The 18,994-nt window shown below is 44.9% G+C and overlaps 1 protein-coding gene across 3 annotated transcripts in view; it reads left to right on the forward strand.

Annotated features, from left to right (window-relative positions):
* Window positions 1–18,912, forward strand: part of ZNRF1 (zinc and ring finger 1) — a 95,141-nt gene extending 76,229 nt beyond the window's left edge. Inside the window, exons 3-5 of one of the 3 annotated variants that reach the window (XM_074199580.1) lie at window positions 12,996–13,101; window positions 14,879–14,969; window positions 15,740–15,932. In XM_074199580.1, coding sequence (XP_074055681.1) covers window positions 12,996–13,101; window positions 14,879–14,936 — 164 coding nt within the window. In that variant the 3' untranslated portion in view covers window positions 14,937–14,969; window positions 15,740–15,932. The other 2 variants (XM_074199570.1, XM_074199565.1) reach the window with 2 other exon arrangements.
* Window positions 18,913–18,994: the final 82 nt, after the last annotated feature.

Below are 18,994 nucleotides of genomic sequence, written 5' to 3' on the forward strand. Positions count from 1 at the left end.
TGATGGGGGAAAGGAATGAACATTGAAATAGAAGTCATAGGGGTAGCTCTAGATGGGGCAGCTCGATAGTGCAGTGGATAGAGCCCTGGAGTCTGAAGGACCTGAATTCAAATCTGCCCTCAGACACTTAATAATTGCCTATCTGTGTGATCTTGGGCAAGTAACATAACCCCCATTATCTTAAAAAAAATACAACTTTAAAAAAAGAAAAAAGAAATAGAAGTCATAAGGGTAAGCACAAAGACTAGCAGTATAGTTTTAGAAATAATGTGAAATGTTTTACATGCATTTTTAAACAAGAAAACAGTATAAATGGAGATTCATGATTTTATTTACAGCTCTTGTGTCTGACATATAAAATAATCAACATTTTTGTGCTTGGATACTTCATTTAAAAAAGGAGCATAATTAGGAGCACAAGTATAAAAAGTTCTCTAGAAAAAAAAATCCACTTTCTTATAAACTATAGCAAAGGTGATGGTGAATGGAGGTCTAGAGGATTTTGAAACATGTAGTAAAGGGAAATGAAGGCACTTGTGGAGAAAGCCCTGATTTTCTCAGTAAAGTATAAAACCAAAATAAAAATTTCTTGGAGAAAGGTATGGCAGGGTTGGGAGTTTTAGAAAAGGACTAAAATAGGAAGTCAATCAGGAAGACCTTCAAGTATTGCCATTTTGCCAGGAGAGGCCAATTGTGTGAAATCGCCTGGCCAGTATGGGTATTTGATTTTGGTAGGATTGAGGAAGAGGATGGTTGGGGAGAAGGTTGGCAGTCAGGGGACACCAGGAAGTACAGGCTAGAGGGCAATAGAGATTTAAGGTGATTAGCTATGAAGGGAGAAAAGGGATGGTAGCATAAGGGGAAAAGCTTGAAGGAGTGGAGGTGGTAGTGATGCTAAAGTGGAGGGGGCGTGAAACACAGGTGAAAGGACATGAAATCCTGGTCAAAGAGAAGAATTTAACATTTAGAGTTAAGGGTGATAAGGAGAGATAAACGGTGACCATGCCTAAGGGTAGCATGAAGTAGTGGTAGAGATCTGTAGAGATCTAGATCATGGGAGAGCTTATGAACTGAGAGGTCAGGCTGTTTAGGAGGCCATTAGAATACCTATTGTGGTCTCCAGTATGAAGGCCAGGGATTAAGGTGGAGAGGAAAGGCAGTTAGTAAGAAATTGAATTTCTTGACAGAAGGAAGGAGACTGATAGATGGCTGCAGCAAAGATCTAGGTGATAACAGATGGATGGGGTGAACAGAAGAGACCAAGAAGGGTGGGGGGGGGGGTGTGGGGAGAATGAAATCCTGGTTTAGTTTTTGTTGGGTTTTTTGGTTTTGTTTTAGCATTAGATCATCAACAATCATTAAAGTTTGCAAGGTAGGACCTGATTTATTGAAGTTCAGGGGGAAAAAAAACCCTTTACATCCTCCACTGGGGCAAATAACATTTATTTGTGCTGTCACACATCTATTTTTTGTTTAAATGGCTTGGTTTTTGGAGCTGTTGAACCAACTTGGTTTGTGTTGTCTTGATATCATTTGTCTTAGAATGTAAGCTCTTGGAAGGCCGGATATGGTTAACTTATTATAGTGCCTAATGGTCTATATTTAGTGCTTCATAATCGTTGCTGGCTGCTGATACAGCTGCAGGCAGTTTGACTTCGTCGTAGGTGGCAGGGTACCCTGCTGAAGCAAGTTGCTACCCAGGCCCAGTGGGACTGCTCCAGTTTGGAGGTTACAGATTTACTTGGTCTTTGTGGCTGAGAGTGGGAGGCTGTCTCCATAAAATGGACCGCCTTGACTGTATGGTACCTCAGAGCCCTGGACTCTTGTGAGTGTGTGTGTAACTGTGTCTGTCTCCAAGCCCCTCTCCTCTCCACCAGGGTCATGCTGAGGAGAAAGAGTAATGTAGGCCAGCTGTCAGCACCAGCAGAGTGGCACTACACCTTCCCCATCACATGGGAACCCGGGCAGCCAAGTCTTCCTCTGCATCCTGACAGTGGAAAGTCTGGGAACAAAGTTGGGAAATGAGGTCAGAGGGAGGAGATTATCTCTGTAATCACTCACTGGGGCTTTCTCCCCCTAGCTACCACCTCCCTACTCAGGAAATTATGGCAGGAATTTTTAATTGTCATCAGACCTGAAGGAAATGTGCAATGCTGCTCCCAGCTGCTGATTTTGAAAGCAGAATGGCACTCTGCTTTTCCAGCTGAAGAGTTTCATTGCTTTGTTGGCAGAAAGATGATGTACATGTTGGGATTTCTTTCTCCCTCCTGGAATGGTTCATGCCAACAATCTCATGGGGGTATTGGGGGGAGGTCTTTGGTCAGAAATACCTATAGCCCCTGCTGTTCCCCCCTTCTCATCTCTGAAATTGGCCAGGAATAGCTATGGATTCCCTGCAATCTGGCCCATTTCCTCTCTTTCAAAGGAGGCTTCTCAGAGGTAATTTTGAGCTTGGCTCTTCCTTCTTCACATGCTTGTAGTCAGCCCAGAGAAGGGAGGCCACCTGCTGATGGTTGAGGGAAGCTTTGCTTCATCCCCCAGGGGAGGGAGAGGTCGTTTTGTTTGCCAACCAATGACTTTCTTCAGGAAGTATGAACCGGGAGTAGCTTCAACAACTCCACTGCTCTCAATTGGTAGAGATAAAAAGTTATGTCCCTAACCATCATTAACATCTTCTGTCTCCCTCACCTCCCAAATGTAAGTGAAATAACTGGCTGGCTTGGACTGTAGCTCCTAGAAGCTAATTGACCATCTGGATAGTGGAATAATCAACAGCCATCTGGTACCACCAAATACAGCCCTAGTCAAGCTAGACTGACAGTTCTAAGTTGGCACATTGGCTATTGCCTGGATTCTCCAGACAAAAGATCGAAGGGGTACACTTTTTTTTTTTTTACTATTGTTTAATAACTTCCTTTTCTACTTCCCTCCCCCCCCCCCCGTAAGAAACTTTCACCCTATTTTTATATTCTAACCAAAATTTTTTAATGCTCACCACATGTAGGATCTAAATGCTGGAGATAAAATCCTTCTCCAGTGTGGGATAAATCATTTATGTGCTGTACCTTATGGTTTGCAAAACACTTTATAAATATCTCACTTTTACCCCAACAAGAACCCTGGGAGGTTGGGAGAAGTTTTACAGATGGGAAAACTAAGGCAGACAGAGGCTAAATGACTTGCCCAGTGTCACTCTGTCATCGTCTGAGGCCGAATTTTTTTTTTTTAGGTTTTTTTCAAGGCAAACAGGGTTAAGTGGCTTGCCCAAGGCCACACAGCTAGGTAATTAAGTGACTCCAAGGCCGGTGCTTTATCCGCTACGCCACCTAGCTGCCCCCTGAGGCCAAATTTTAATCCACATTCCAGAACTCCAGATCCAACACACTTCCCATGGTACAACCTAAATACTGTCCTCTCTTTGTTCTTGAATTCTGAGTATTCTTCGTGGACTTCCAGTAAAGCTGTTGTGTTCTGAGCATTAAACATGTGGAAGGGTTTGTCTTGGCAAAGAAAAAGGTCTGCTTCCAGTGAGCATGAGAGTCACCAAGGAGAAGGTAGCAGAAGGTATCTGAGGGAAGTGCAGTGAAGGTGGAAGGGAGAAGAGGCAGCTCATAGTGAAGAGCCTCTGGTTTTTCCTGATGTCTGCCCTGTATAGACCATAGTTTTGACCTCCTCTGTTCCAGCCTTGACAGATGACCACAAAATGAAGTGAGTTTAGAGAGCTCCAAAAGTGACCCACCTCCACCACATTACCCCAGTTGTTGGAGTTGCAGGTAGTCTGAACCGAGAAACTCCAGGGAGCGATTGAGTGGTCAGAGAGACATTCATTCAGTCCCAGGTAGTAGTACTTTTACCTCATTCTGCTAAAAGCCAGGTGGGGGGAACTTTTATATCAGTCAGTGACTTCCCAAGAATACCTAACCTTTTGTTTTCCCCATCCTTACCCACCAGCCTTCCCTATTCAGGAAAAGGCAAAAGATAGTTCATAAAAACCACTCACTCTGAAAATGCAGTATCTCATGCCCATGCCCTCCATCCCTCACCTTGTCTCCACCTCTCCTCTACCTCTTCTCTTTTGTCCCAAACCAAGATGACTGACAACACCACCTTTACATAGATTGGTGTTCTTCATTTATTAGTGGGCTCTCATTACACAAGGCAGTCTTTTTGAATCTGTCTCCTATTTCCACAGCAGTAATTCCATACCTTTTTATCTCCTTTAAACCTTCATTGATCCCTCCCCCTTCACCTCAGCCAAAACTTCACCTCATATTTCAACAACAACAAAAAAATGGTTACCATTCAACACAAGCTCCCTCTTCTCTCCTCCTCAGCTCGCATCATTCAGATACCTTTTAGGCACTTTTTTCTTTCACGTGAAACAATCAGTCCCATTACATCCTGTCTTCTTCAGCAGGTTGCCCCATTTGTCATCCCCACTCTCACTACTCTTTAATCTTTCCTGTTTCTTCCCTGCTGCCTACAGATAGGCCCATATCTTTCCCATGCCCCCAAACCCCCTAATTGAATCCATCCATCCCCTCTAGGTATCATCCTAGCTCCCTCTTTTTTTTTTTTTCACTAAACTCTTTGAGAAGGCTGTCTACATTTAGTGCCTCTACTCCCTCACTCTTAGTTCTTAGCGTCTGACTCTGACTTCATTCAAGGGAAGCTATTTTCTCTAAAGTTACCAATGATCTCTTAATAGCCAGGTCTAATAGATTTTTCTTAATGTTCACCTTTCTCTACCTCTCTGCAGCTTTTGACCCTGCCTGTCCTCCTTTCCTTGTTTCTCCTCTGCTGTTTTCTTTTTACCTGACTGACTTCTTCATCCGGAATGCACTCCTTAACTATGGGTGCCCCCCCCCAAAGGCTCCTTACACCATAAACATTCTTAGCACTCTACTATTTCGCTTGGTGATCTCATCATCTCCCATAGATTCCACTTTCTCTTGGCAGATGATTCTCAGCCCTAACTTTATTCTCTCCAAAACATTCGGGCTTGCACCCCCTGCTGCATATTTGATGTCTTGAATGGTGTCCCATAGATATGTCCAAAAATGAATTCATTATCTTCCTCTCCTATCCAAATCCTCCTCTTTTCCTAACTTCTCTATTACTGGAGTAGGTTCAACCTCAATTCTTCATTCTTACCTCTCCATCCCCAAACCCCCCCCCCATAACCAATTTGTTTTCAGGTTCTGTCAGTTTGAATTTTATAACATCTTTCATTTACATCTTCTGTCCACTGGTCCTGTCAGCATCTTAGGCACTCTCATAATCTCAGTTTTCCAGTTAATCTCCCTACTTCATCTCTCCCCACTCCAGTCCATCTTCCAGCTAGCAGATTGCTTTAAAGTTACAGATACAACCACATCATTTCCCTATTCAGCCAACCTCCAAAAACCCCTTATTTGTTTTAAAATCCTTCACAATCTGGTCCCCTCCATGTACTCTATACTCCAGTGACACTGGCTTCCTTGCTAATTCTCTGTCTACTGGCTTTGCTGGTTTCCTTCAAGTCCCCGCTAAAATCCTACCTTCTTAAAAGCCTTTCCTGATCCTTCCTTAATACTAGTGGCTTCCCGTTGAGATTACATCCAAGTTATCCTGTCTCTGCCTTGTTTCTACATAGCTATTTGCATATTGTCTCCCCTGTTAAAACGTGAGCTTGTTGGGGAAGGGAATTTTTTTCCCCTTTCTTTGTATTTCCTGCACTTAGAGCTTATCATGTGCTTTTTGACTTGATTAGGAATATGAAGGCACTAAGAGGTGGAAAAGGAGAGAGGGATCCTTAGGGATGATTAACCCAGTCACATCTTGAGGTGTTGCTTTCAGCTATTAGTCCGGTAATGTCTCAGAGATCTCTGTACTGAACCAGTGCATCACTTCATTGGCATTGATCCTCAGGAATTGACAGAACTTAAAACAGTTCAAAAATGAATCGATGTGTTCAGCAGGACAATGGAAAGCCTTGGTCTAGTGGGAAGATCTTTGGCAGAAAGTCAGGAAGCTGAGGATCTCTTGTCCTAATTTTATCACCAGCTCGCTTTGTGTCCTTGAGTGAGGGACTTTATTTATCTGCCTCCTGTCCCCAGCTGTAAAATGGGAATGGGAATGTCTGCCCCCTGTCTCACAGGATCGTGAAGCATCATTTGGACCACCAAGCTGAGTGGAATGGCACGTACTCTGGAACATTCTGGAATGAAGAAGTGGAACTGGTTTTTGCTCCTGTGCCCCAGGCTCTTATTCCCAGCATTCTCGCTCAGTGACTGACCAATAGAATAAGATAAAATATAATAATAAATGTCTTTAACTGACACATCTCTGTATATTGTTTGTATGAACCTGATTATTTCTGTGTAGTTTCCCTCACTAGACTGTATGCTACTTGAGGGCAGAGACTGGCACATAGTCAGACCTTCTTCACTGAGGGATCAGAGGCTCTTTCAGTAAGGTGTAAATTATTGAAAAGAGCTTGAAATCAAGTATATTTATGTTCTAACAATGAAATAAGAGTAACTACAAAGAAAGAAATGGAACTTTAACTGGCCAGATTTCAGGCCTTGGGCTTAAAGAGATTTTCAGTATTCATTGTGGCGCCCCGGGTCTACACCACTGCATGACTGTCATCGACTCTGTTACTATTATTTTTTTCTTCAGGCAGTAACCTGGATGGTTTTCCAATCATCTTCATATGAAGGACCTTTGCAGGCTGGTTAGGTAGGCTTTGTATTTGTATTTGGAGCTCAGCAGAGTGGCCCCATTCTATCCATGATGTTTTCTGTGACGGGTTTGGGATTTCTTCGATACTTCATCCCCGTTATTCACCAACCAACTAAGTTCTGAAGTTATCCCCTTCTCTCCCTATCCTGCTCTCCACCCCTTGTGTCTGGAGAGTACAGACATGGAAAGTGATTAATAGATGACTGAGTGGTTGGAGCATTTATTAGGCATTTACTATAGCTGCCCCAATTCTTTTTTTTCTTTAATTGATATTTTATTTTATTTTTACAGTTACATGCTATGGAAGTTTTTCAGTGTTCATCCACTTGCATATTTATAAGTTACACATTTTTCTACCACCCTCCCTTCTCACACGCCTCCTCTCAGTGGCGAACAGTCTGGTAAAAGTTGTACATGTGACTTTTGTGTTTCACATGTTTATATATTAGTCATTTTGTGTATGAGGAATTAGGACTAAGGGAAAAGAAAGAAAACCATGAGATAAGAAGGAAAAATATAAGAAGTTTTTGTAAAAATTGAGTATAGTATATATTCAGATTCTGTGGTTTGTTTTTTCCTCTGAATGCAGGTGACTGATTATAACAGGTCTCCTAGATCCCTGAACTGCTAAGAAGAGCTGCACAGGAACTTACCTTCTAATAGTCGACGACAGTACATGGGGGAGATGGGTGTCTGTGTCTAGGCAAGATGACTGAGGAGACGGGTGTCCAGGGAGGGAGTCCAGCAAGTGGAAAGGGAAGTAAAGGGAACTTGTGAAATTGAGGAAGAAGTCAGTCAGGAGAACTGAACTCAGGGCAGAGTCGGGGACAAGAAATACTCATTCCTTCAGAAGAAACCAGCACCAGACCCCAGGGTGTTTGAATAAATCTTTCAGCTGGTATTAAAGAAGCCTAAGAGAGTGAAACCTCCCTGACCTCTTTTTTCCTCTTCTTCCTTCTTCCTCCTTTGAGTTTGGCCAGTATTACCAAAGAGAAGGGGCAGCTAGGTGGTTCAGTGGACAGAGCCCTGGACCTGAAGGCTCCTCTTCCTAAATTCAAATTTGGCCTCAGACACTTACTGACTGTGTGAGCCTGGACAAGTCACTTAAACCTATTTGTCTCAGTTTCCTCATCTGCCAAATGAGCTAGAGAAGGAAATGGCAAACCACTCCAGTATTTTTTGTCAAGACTACTCCAAGTGGGGTCACAAAGAGTCAGATACGCCTGAAATGACTCAAAACAACCACAACAGCTTAAGTGTAACTAGCATAGAGCAAAGGGAACAGAACCAAGAGAACGTTGTACACATTAACAATAACATTGTGGACTGATCAGAGACCTGTTATGAACAATGCTATCCACATCCAGATGAAGAAAAACAAATGAACTGTAGAATCTGAACATTGTGTTTTACTTTTTAAAATTTTCTCTTATTTTTTCCTTCCTATCTCATGGTTTTCTTTTTTCCCCCTTTAGTTATTTTGACTAATCTGTAAATATGTTAGACATAAAAGTATATGTACAATGTTCACCAAACTGTGTGCCACTAAGGATGGAAGAAATTATGTAGCTTATAAATGTGCAAATGCATGTGAATGGATTTTGAAAAACTTTCATAACATGTAATTGGAAGAATAAAATAAAATATCAGTTGGAAAAAAAAGAGAAACTAACTTACTGTATTAGCTTTCTGTCAGAGAGAGTGGGGAGGGAAGGGAGAGAGGGAGAAATAAAACTCAAAACCTTACAGAAAAAAAAAGATTGATGACAACTACTGTTGCATGTTGTTGGAAAAACAAATAGTGATATTTAAAGAAAAAGAGTAGCTAGCTTAGAAAAGGTAGTTATTAATATTGTCTTGTATCCTAAAAGGTTAAGCAAGAGGTTTTATAGCTCAAAGGGCCTTAAAGAATACAATGATCATCTAAGTCACCCAGTCCTTTTCGTTTCCAGACTAAAGAGGACAGAGAGAGAGGGAGGCAATGACTTCTTCATAATTGTTTGCAATGTGATAAAAGCCGTGATCTTGCTCCACTTGTAAAATCTCTGCCCTTTCTGCTGGAATTGATTGTTCTTTGTGTCATCTCCAGTGCACATTCTTGAGTTAGCTTGATATGGAGCCAGGCAGATAGATGGATGACCACTTGATACACACCCCAGTGAGTCAGGAAGCAGATGTGGGCCTTCTCTACTCACTGCATCCTGTTTGGCATCCAAAACCCTTTGTAGCCCAACTCCCCACTATCTTGCCAGTGTCCTTAGCCATGCCCCCCCCCCCAGTGCACCTTGTTCAGCCATCTCTGGGAGTTCTGGGCATCTTCCTGGCTTGCTCCCAGGCCTAAAATGCTCCCTTAAGTCCCAACTAAAATCCCAGTTCTTACTGCCAGATCTTCCCAAGTCCTCTTCATTCTGGTGCCTTTTCCTCTTTGAATTATTTCCTATTTATCCTACCTCTAATTTGTTTGTACATATTGTCCCCCATTCAGAGTTTGGTCTCCTCTAGAGTTTTTTATACCCTGGTCCTTAATGGGGTAACTGGCACATAGTAGGTCCTTAATGAATGTTTATTAATTATGAACTGTTTCTCTCCTGACTCTACGGAGCCTGTGTGATTCAGGATTGGTGCTTTCCCTGTGTTTCTTCTGTAGACAGTGATGTCATCTTCATACATATTCCTTTTACATCCCATATTCCATCAAAATAATTAGGAGACTCTAAGGGAAAGCACCCCATACTAGAAGTCAGAAGAATAAAGGGTTTGGGTTCTGATTCTAAGTCAGTCAGACTTTCTGGGTCTGTATCTTTGTCCGGTCAGAGTAATCTGGATGCTTGTAAGGCTCATATGGGATGGATGAGTAGAAATAAAAATCCAAAAAGCATTTCTATCCATGTGAAGGAGTACCATTATCAAAGTACAGACGAGACCCTCTCCAGCTCTTTGAAACTTGGGGGGCTCAAGGGAGGGGTTTATTTTATTTTTAATCAGATGTTTGGTGGGAGATGCCTTAAAGTTGGCATATAGAGAAATCAGTCAGTAAGCATTAATTAAGCACTTGCTGTGTGCCAGATACTGGGGATTCAGGTACAAGAAGCCAGTAATCTCTCCTCAAAATGAGCCTCCATTCTAATAGGGTGACAACAAATGCCTAGATAATTGTGTGTGTGTGTGTACACTAAGTACAGGGTAGTTGGGAGCGATCCAGAAAGTCTTCCTGCAGAAGATGAAGCTGGAGTTGCATCTTAAGGAGAAGAATTCTGTGCTAGAAGAGCATCCGAGGCCTGGAAAATGACCAGTACAAAGGCCTGGAGATGGGAGATGGAGTCGTATGTGTAAAGAATAGAGAAAAGATCATTTGGCTGCATGGCAGGATATAGCAGGGCAGTAATACCCCTTAAAGTTAGAAATATAGGTTGGGGCCTCAACAGAGAAGTTTCTGTTTTATCCCTATCTGAAGACAAGCCTTGGAGTTGTTTGACTAGATTGCTCTGACTAGATCAGTGCTGATTTTTTTTTAATGCTTTACTGGAACTGAATTGGCAAAAGACTAGCAGCAAGGCAAACTCCTTAGTAAGCTTTTCAGAGCCTAACCCTAAGGCCATAGGTGTGTGAAGAGGGATGGGAAGAAGCAGATATAAGAGATACTGTGAAGGAAGAGAAGGCGAGATTTGATGGTTGATAACATGGGGAGAGGGCAGGTGAGGAGTCCAGGGCAGGCTGAGGTTGAGATGGACACTGAAAGAATGGAAGTACCTCTGACAGAAACAGAAAGGTTTGGGGTGGGGGGGAAGATGATACATTCCATTTTGGATTTGTTGAGTTTGAGTTCTCTCCAAAGCATCTGATTTGAAATGTCCAATTTGGGTCATTGGTGATGTGGACCTGAAGCTCAGTGAAAGGATGAGGAACAAATGTTGAGCCCTTGGAAACTTAGAGGACCTAGGACTAAATCTTGAAAAACACCCAGCATTAGGAGGTGTGAAATGAGAGTGCTTACCTTGTGGCAGGGTCTGCTAAGCACTTGACAGCTATTATCTCATTTGATCTCCACAACAACTCTGGGAGCTAGGTCCTATTATTATCCTCCATCTGCAGATGAGGAAACTGAGGTAGGCAGACATTAAGTAACTTAGCCAGGATCACGTAGCTAGTTAAGTGTCTGAGGCCAGATTTGCACTTGGATTTTCCTATCTTCAGACCCAGTGTTCTTGGACACCCAACTCTTTAATTGATGTTGAGCCATCAAAGGAGATTGAACAAACCAAGAGACAAATAGTATCATGAAAACCTAGAGAGAAGAAAGGATCCAAGAGGATAGGTGGTCAGCAGATGAGAAAGGATCTTCACGTACACAATTCAAAGATCATTAACTTTGGTCAAAGCAAATTTGATTGAATGAGGTGGTTGGGAGCCAGATTGCAAGGGTGAGGAAGAGGAAAAGGAGAGACTGCAAAGATAGGCAGGTTTTTTCCAAGGAGTTTGAGAAAGGGAAGAGAAGTTTGGGACGATAGCTTGGGAGGATAGTAGGACCTACTGAAGATTTGTTTAAAAGATTGGGAGACTTGTTGAAGGCAGCAGATAGGAAAAGGCTGAAGGTTCTAGAGAGAGAGGAGGAAGAAAGAGAATGCTAATATGCTAGAGAAGCTGGGAGGAGAGGGGATGGCCTCTGCCCCTGCCTTCTTCTCATAGCTGGACAGCTTGGAGCAGCAGCAGCAGGTGGGTCTGCCTGCCTCAGGCCCTGCTGCTTTGCTGTCAAGAAACATCTCCCCAGTGTGTAGGGTCTCATCCAGGATCAAATACAGAATTCTCTGTCTGGCTTTTGAAGCCTGGCTTCTCCCCAACACACACTCTGCATTCCCCAGGGCTTTATATTGTCCCTGGCTGTCCCCTGTGCATGACCTCAGCTAAAATCTTCTCCTTTGACAAGCCTTTGTCCGGGGCCTTCCTTTGGAGTCTGCCTCCAGTTCATCCTGCCCATATCTTGTTTGAATATGGCTGTTTGCATGTTATCTCCCCACTTGACTCTGAGCTTCTTGAGATCAGGGACTATTCCCCCTTTTTGTTAATTCCCCTGTGATTAGCGCAGTAGAGGGGCTTCATAAGTGCTGGCCACGCCACTGACTGTAGAGTGGATGACCTGGGCAAGGAGACGAGCCACCCTTTTCAGAGACCGAGGAACAAAAGGAGAGCATGAGATGGTGTCAAGGTTTGGAAGTGGAGGGAGGCCCTACTGAACGGCCTTCATTTTTTTAGTAAAATTCGTCAAGGTCCTGGGTATAAGGAGGAAAGGTAGAAGAGGAAGAGAGACTCAGAGCAGCTTCTGCATGGAAGAGAATGATCTTAATCAAGGAGAAGCAGGACTTCCACTGCAGTTAAGGGCCAGCTGAGATGGGAGAACATGTCTGTAATGTACCCAGTCAGCTGTGAGATCTCACAGTGGTCAGCCCCTCACTAGTGTTCTCTCATATTACCTTGATGGGACTAGACAAGCCATCTCTCCATGGGACAATGACATCTGCCTCAGACTTGCTAAGTCCTAGGTACAATATCTGCCTATCTTGTAAGCTGTGTGAAACAGGAGACCCCTAGATCAGTGGAGCCCCAAGCATGGCTACGGCAGCCAACCCAACTGCCGAAGAGACTTTGTAATAAGAGCATATCCTGATTTGGGGGTGAGAAATCATGGTACCTGAGGGTAAGGAGTCTACTCTGTGGGTGAAACTCTGGTCTCCAGCTCCCCTTTACAGCTGTGGTCTCCAGCTTTCCGGCCTTGCCTTGCTGCTCTTCTCAGGATTGTGCTCCTCTTTTCCCTCCCCCTCCCCCTTCCCCTTCCTCTTTCCCTTTCTCTTTCCCTTTCTCCCTTCCTCTTTTGTCCTGTTCTTCTCCCACTTTCTTATTCTCTTCCCCTTCTCCTCTCTCCCAGCCATTCCCTCTGGCTGGAACTTTTGACTCTGACTCTAGCTTTATAACCTCTCTTATTTTCCAAAACCTAATTCAGGTTCCACCCCTTCCATGAATATTACCCTCCCCAGTACAACCCACGGGGACTTCTATTGTTAGTACCACTCATTTGGCACTTCATCATCTTTTGCTTTAGACTGTTTTGTTAACTTTTCCTTCCCTTCAAGCTATTGGACCTTGTTTTCCCTAAAGGACAATGACCATGTCTCATTTAGCAACAGTGCTCTGCCCCCCCCGCCCCGTCAGCATGATGCTGTGTGTACCGAGGGGCCTAATGCCGCCTGTCCTCTCTCTTCTCGTCCCCTTTACAGATGATGTGCTGACTAAAGATGCAGGAGAATGTGTGATCTGCCTGGAGGAGCTACTTCAGGGAGACACCATAGCGAGGCTGCCCTGCCTCTGCATCTATCACAAAAGGTACCGGAGGGTCAGGAGGAGCCTGAGTGTCAGCATCCATCCCATAGCTCAAAAAGAGGGTCCTCATCCCCACAGTGGTGTGGGATCCCCTCAGAGGGTGGAGGCATGCTAAACAACCTCCCTCTCCTGCCCCAACAGAAAACTGCTGTCACTCTGTCAACTAGGTGCCCTGGCAAAGGAGGGGAGGGAAGGTCTGTGCAAAGGCCGGAGCAGGACTGGTGGGGTGGGGGCTGCGACAGCCACAATCACATAGGAAGTTGTGCTTCATCCCCCAATCTCTGTCCCATGCTGCAGGATTCGCTCATCATCCTTCTTGGCCATGTTCTCCTCCTTAGTGAGTTGAGGTATAATGGAGTGAACTGTGCAGGGTGGACTGGCAAGGGCTGGGCAGCTGCCCGGCAGCATCCTTTCAGAGGAGGGCTTGGAGACAATCCTCAGCACTACCTGTTTAGCTGTGGCTCTAAAAGCGGCTATATTTAGCACCGCTGAGGTTTCTCCTGCCTGCTGTACCACAGCACCTCAATCTTGTTTCCAACTGGAAAGAAGACACTTCCTCCCTGATGACCCCATGTTCTGTGCTAAAGAGACAGCGTGTACCTTCAGTGGGACACCACCTGTTCTTCTCCAGCAAATCCTTCCCTCCCTCACCTTCCCACCCACTTGCAGTCATAACTAGCTCCTTGGCTAACATGGTTTTCCAAAACCCTGGCCCACAGGATCCACAGAGTCCCTGAGAAGTGGCAAGGCTATTAGCAAGCAGGCCCCAGGCCAGGGTGACCTGATGAAAGCGCCGACTCAGAGCCTTGGTGTAGTGGGGCCCACAGGATCAGGGGAACAAAACATTTGGCCCCAGGAAATTATTGGTCTCTCTCTTTGACTTTCCTAAACTGTGATTTGAAGATTGGAGAATTGTCCTAAGGAGAACAGTTAGAATTCTCTCCATCATTCCACCCCTCTTACCAGACAGGGTTCATATGGTCTTCTTTCTGACCTTCTCCCCAGGACTGTCAGGATGGAGCAGCTTTCTTCCCTTTTCCATCCAGCAGAGGGACAGACCTCGGCTGCTTGGTTGCATGGGCCAAACCCCTAGACTTGTGTGGGATCTTTGAGTTTCTCTTCCAGGAAGTGTGTATTTCACTGACTCAAAAAAGACAAAAGATGGCCAAGCCTTTATATTCTTGCTCCACCATCCCTGTTCTTAAGGCTTTGTGCTTCTGGTCTAGTTCTAGCCCATCTGCTTCTCTCCATCTCTAGCTGTCTTCCCTGTACTACTGGGAGGACTGTTTCCTAGCAGAAGCCACCCCTGTCTTCCTGGGCTCCTAAACCCTAAAGGTTTTTAGCTGAAAGGATGTATTCAGGCATCATCTAGACTCATTAAGCCTATGAAAACAAGCAACTGGCTAAGGGTCCTGCAGCTTGCCAGAGGCAGAGCCAGCTCCGTCCCCATTTATCCAATACAGCTTGAGTGACCTGGCATGACCCAGTCCTTGAATTTGCCCCTAGGGTCCTCTACGGTCACACTTGCATGGTCTCACTTCGGGAAGTCTAAAGGTCCGTCCTTTTTCCTAGAAAAGGCTTAAATTACTGGTTGGGAATCCTACTTTTTGAAATATGAATGGTGTTGAGAGGAGAGTGGTAGCATGGTGACTGATGCTCTTGTGTGTTCTCTCCCTCTCTTCTCTCTCTCTCTCTCTCTGTCTCTCTCTCTCTTTCTCTCTCTCTCTCTCTCTCTCTCTCTCTCTCTCTCTCTCTCTCTCTCTCTCTCTCTCTCTCTCAGCTGTATAGATTCATGGTTTGAAGTGAACAGATCCTGTCCAGAGCACCCTTCCGATTGACTCCTCAGACATGCTTGCTGACTCCTCTCAAAGGTGAGCTGCTGCAGGACAGAACCCCTGAGGCCCGGCCTCCCTTGGGTGCACTTGCTCTGCCCCCAGGATCCAGGGGGTGGGGGGAGGCCATGGTATTTTTAGTGCATCAGGTCCTAGGAAGGGGGTGGGGAAATAGTACAGAATGACAGTTTGATTAGAGGGGGGCAAAGGGGGCTGACTGATGGGTCCGTGTTTAGGGATAGAACTGGACCTGTGATCTGTTTGGTATGGGGACCTCCCTCTGCCAAACAGATGGCACTTTCTCTGCCATGTAAAATGCTGAGAGAGGGCACTGCGGAGAGATTAAGTGACCTGTCTGTAGTCACGTGACCAGGGAGTATCAGGCAAGATTTGAACTCGGGTCTTCCTTGCTCCAAGGCCAGTTCTCTGCATCTCCGAGCCTAATTCTAGAAACATTTGGGACAGGGAAATGAGAAACAGTAGCAGAGAGAGGGGGAAAAGATGCTTCCTGGTACAAACCTGGGGTAGCGTAGTGCCTGAGTCCTTTCAGCTTTCTGCTTGTTCAGGCTTGGTGTTGGCGGGGCTTCTTCCAGAGAAAAACCTGCCTCAGGCTGTCCTGGGGCATCTGCCCATGCCCTTCCAATTGAAGTGGGCTCCGCCAGGGAGTCCTCCACACCCCTGGGCTCCCACCAGAGCCACCAAGGAGTTTCTCGATTGTCTTCATTGGACTGTGTCACCAGTGCCTGCCTCCCGACCCATTGCCCTTCCCATGTGGACTTAGGGGTTTGATCTTTCATTTTCTTCCCCAGGGCACCTTGCTTTACTGCTGACCATCCTCTCCCCCGTCCCACCTGTCCCTTCAAAGTTCTGGGCTGGTGTTTTGTTTTGTAAAGAAACCCGCCAACACCCTCTAATCTACTCCAGCTCCTCAATTGGGTTTTTATTTTCTTCATCATTTTTGGTTAGTTTTTGTTTTATTTTGTTTTATTTATTTCAACTAAACCCCAGAACAGATGATGTCAGACCAATCAGGGACATCTGCTAATTTTACCTTCACCTCAAATATTGATGACATGGGGAGAGAAGAGGAGAGGAGCCTGTTGCTGGATTGCGATCCTGAAATCCTGTCATGATGTTTGGCTTCAGGGGGCTCCCCCAGACCCCAACAGCAGACATGACACACTGGGCCCCCGGGCCTCTGGTGGGATGGAGCTGCTGCTGGCCCTCTGGCCAGACGGAGCACGGCTTATTTATTACAGTCCACAAAAGGACAGCCCCCCTGTCCCCAGGCACCAGACAGAGCTGGGGACCCAGAGGATGGGCCCCCTTCTGCACTGACTGAGAGAGTTGTTTTCCCCCTTCCCCCTTGAGGACACCAAATCAGATGAGGATGAATTGGAAAGAAGAAACAACTGCGGCCCTCTCCCAGCCGCCCCATCCCAGGAGGGAAAGAGCATTTTCTTTGACCTTTGAAAGGCATTGTGGGTCTGTCTTTAACGTGTTTACAAACAAACAAGTCTAGTGTCCACTGGTGTTTTTCCTGGTGATGTTTACAAGATTCCTGTTTTGCGTGACTGAACCCAGCCGAGTCCTCACAGCCAGCATCCTCTCCTTGTCCTCGCCCTCCTTCCTCTCCCCACCCTTACCTCACTCCCCACCCCCAACTTTATGCCATCTTCGATTTTGGTTTTGCACTTTCCTTCTCTTGCCTCCAGACTCCATTTGGTGTCATGACTCCTAATTGCCAAAAGACAACACTTCCAAGACCTTTCCTCCTGTTTTCTCTTCCTCTTCCATTATCATTTCCATTTCCATTTCCTCTCCCCTCCCTCACCCAATTTTGGTCTTCAGTACAGTTCAGAGGATCTAAAAATCACAAGTGTCCTGCAAAGATGCCTGAACATTTTTCTTAGACCCTTGTGGATATTTTCTCTTTTTTTTTTTCAAAAAACTTTTAAAAATTTATTAAAAAAAAAAAAGGAAAAGAGGTACAGCCACACCCCTGTTTTCAGGCACTCTGTTTGAGAACATTTTAGCCATCAACGTTCACACGTGGCATCAGCCCATGCAGGATAGGTTTATGTATTTATATATTAAAAAAAAGAAAAAACTTAAAACGTTTAAAAAATTGTTCAAAGCTTGGGGGAAAGCTTTCTTCATTAGTCAAGGTGTTTTGATATGGTATTAAAATAATGTTCAATAAAAGATGCTTGGTGTGATTTTATTTTAATGGAGTTTTGCTTGTGATGTGAGAAATAGAGATGCTTTAGACTTTAGCCGCCTCCTCTTAATCTCATGTTCTCCCCACTGAGCCTGGGATTGTGATGATGGTTGACCATAGACCATATCAGGTTCATCTTTACAGTCATTTTTACCCACTCTGCTGACCCTTTCTTGCAGGCTCAGTGCTGCCTGGGCTAGTGGCAAAAAACTGGGGGCCCAATAGCCAGAACTGCAAAGTGTGTTGAATAGAAAAAAGGGATCTTGTCCCATCTGGAAAGAGATGGGTGTGGAAGGAGTAGGAGAGATCAAGGCAGGGGACGAGGACAACCCGACTCAAAGGATGATTGACTGGCTTCCATCAGGCAACCTTTGACAATCTCATGTGATCCACCCCTTTACTTATGAACTGTTTGCATCTTATATAGTGAGTCAATGGGGGGATTATAGAAAAAAGGGCTGGGCTCAGTATAGTCCAGAAAAGATAAGAGTCCTTCCTTAGGAGATGAGCCTAAGGTGGCAGATTCTAGACTCTCATTTTTTTTGTGATCCCGTATATCACACACTCTCACACAACACACACCCCACATGCACTGTTCATCCCTGTCCCTCCCCCCCGTAATTCCAGTAGCTTTGTTCAAAACAAACTACCTCTAGCTGCAGCTGGTACTGCTGATGTCTGTCAGTTTTCCTCCCTTATCTTTGGCCCTTTATCAAGTGGATGGTCCTGATTTTCCCTTGTGATGCTAGAGGTCACTGAAGGAGCAATTGTCCCATGGGCTCTTCTACCCTTGTTATTGCCCCTTCTTCCCTTTCCCAAACTCTGTTATATGCAAGAGGCTTTTTGAAGAAGATACATGAAGTTGGATTACACCAAATATCTTTAAAATTAAAAATAGAGAATACAAAACTTAGATCAATACAGCAAATATTCTGAATATACAAAAATCCCAAGTTCTGGTAAAGGGGAGGGAGGTGGAAGAGATACCAATCCCAAAGAACCAGCCTTCTCTTCTGAGGGAGATTATCAGTCAGTTTTGAGTTGCTAGTAAGCTACACTTATGCCCTAGTTGTAAAAATCAGGTGGTAGACTAGAGCACTATATTTGAGGGCAGAAGACTTGGGTTCAAATCTTAGCTCTTGGGTGAGCCGCTTGACTTCAGTCTCTACAGAATGGAGTTCAGCCACTGGATCATCCCCCAACTCTCTCTCCTGTCTTGCCTCTGTGCCCATAGGCATATTCCCCTCTGAACCTGTTTCAACTGCTGTAAAATGGAGTTAGACACCAGTCTCCCCATTGTGGAGCATGGCAAAGGTCAGCTCTTAGAGTCACCTTGACTATGAACTTGATCGTTTTAAAGATGGACACAAGGTCATATTAACAGGAAGAGGGAGAAGAGAGCTAAACTATTTCTGGTTCCTCTGCCAAAGAGAATGAACTTTGGATTGGCAAAGATAAAACAGGAAAAATCAAGGGAGTAGAGGACACAGCTCACTTCCCTTAATAGGGTCAAGTAACAAGGTTGGGGAGCTCTAATCTTAATCTGAACTGGGCAAGCGCAAATGTACAATCTTTGAAAGCTTGTGGGGAACGAAAAGGTGCTTCAGAATTAGAGGAGGAGAAATGTCCTGATGGTTGAATACAAAGTCTACCAACTGTAGGCTAGCAGGCTTGACTTGGATTCCCAGAAACCTTCCGCAGCCATCTGAAAGGAATGGTTCACAAACATCAAGAGAACTCTGATCTGTGGTCGCAGTGTTTTCATTAAGAATAAGTCGGGGGGGGGGGGGGAGGTGGCTAGGTGGTGCAGTGGATAGAGCACCGGCCCTGGAGTCAGGAGGAC

This window comes from Macrotis lagotis, chromosome 1, assembly GCF_037893015.1.
Source record: "Macrotis lagotis isolate mMagLag1 chromosome 1, bilby.v1.9.chrom.fasta, whole genome shotgun sequence".
Classification (NCBI taxonomy): domain Eukaryota; kingdom Metazoa; phylum Chordata; class Mammalia; order Peramelemorphia; family Peramelidae; genus Macrotis; species Macrotis lagotis.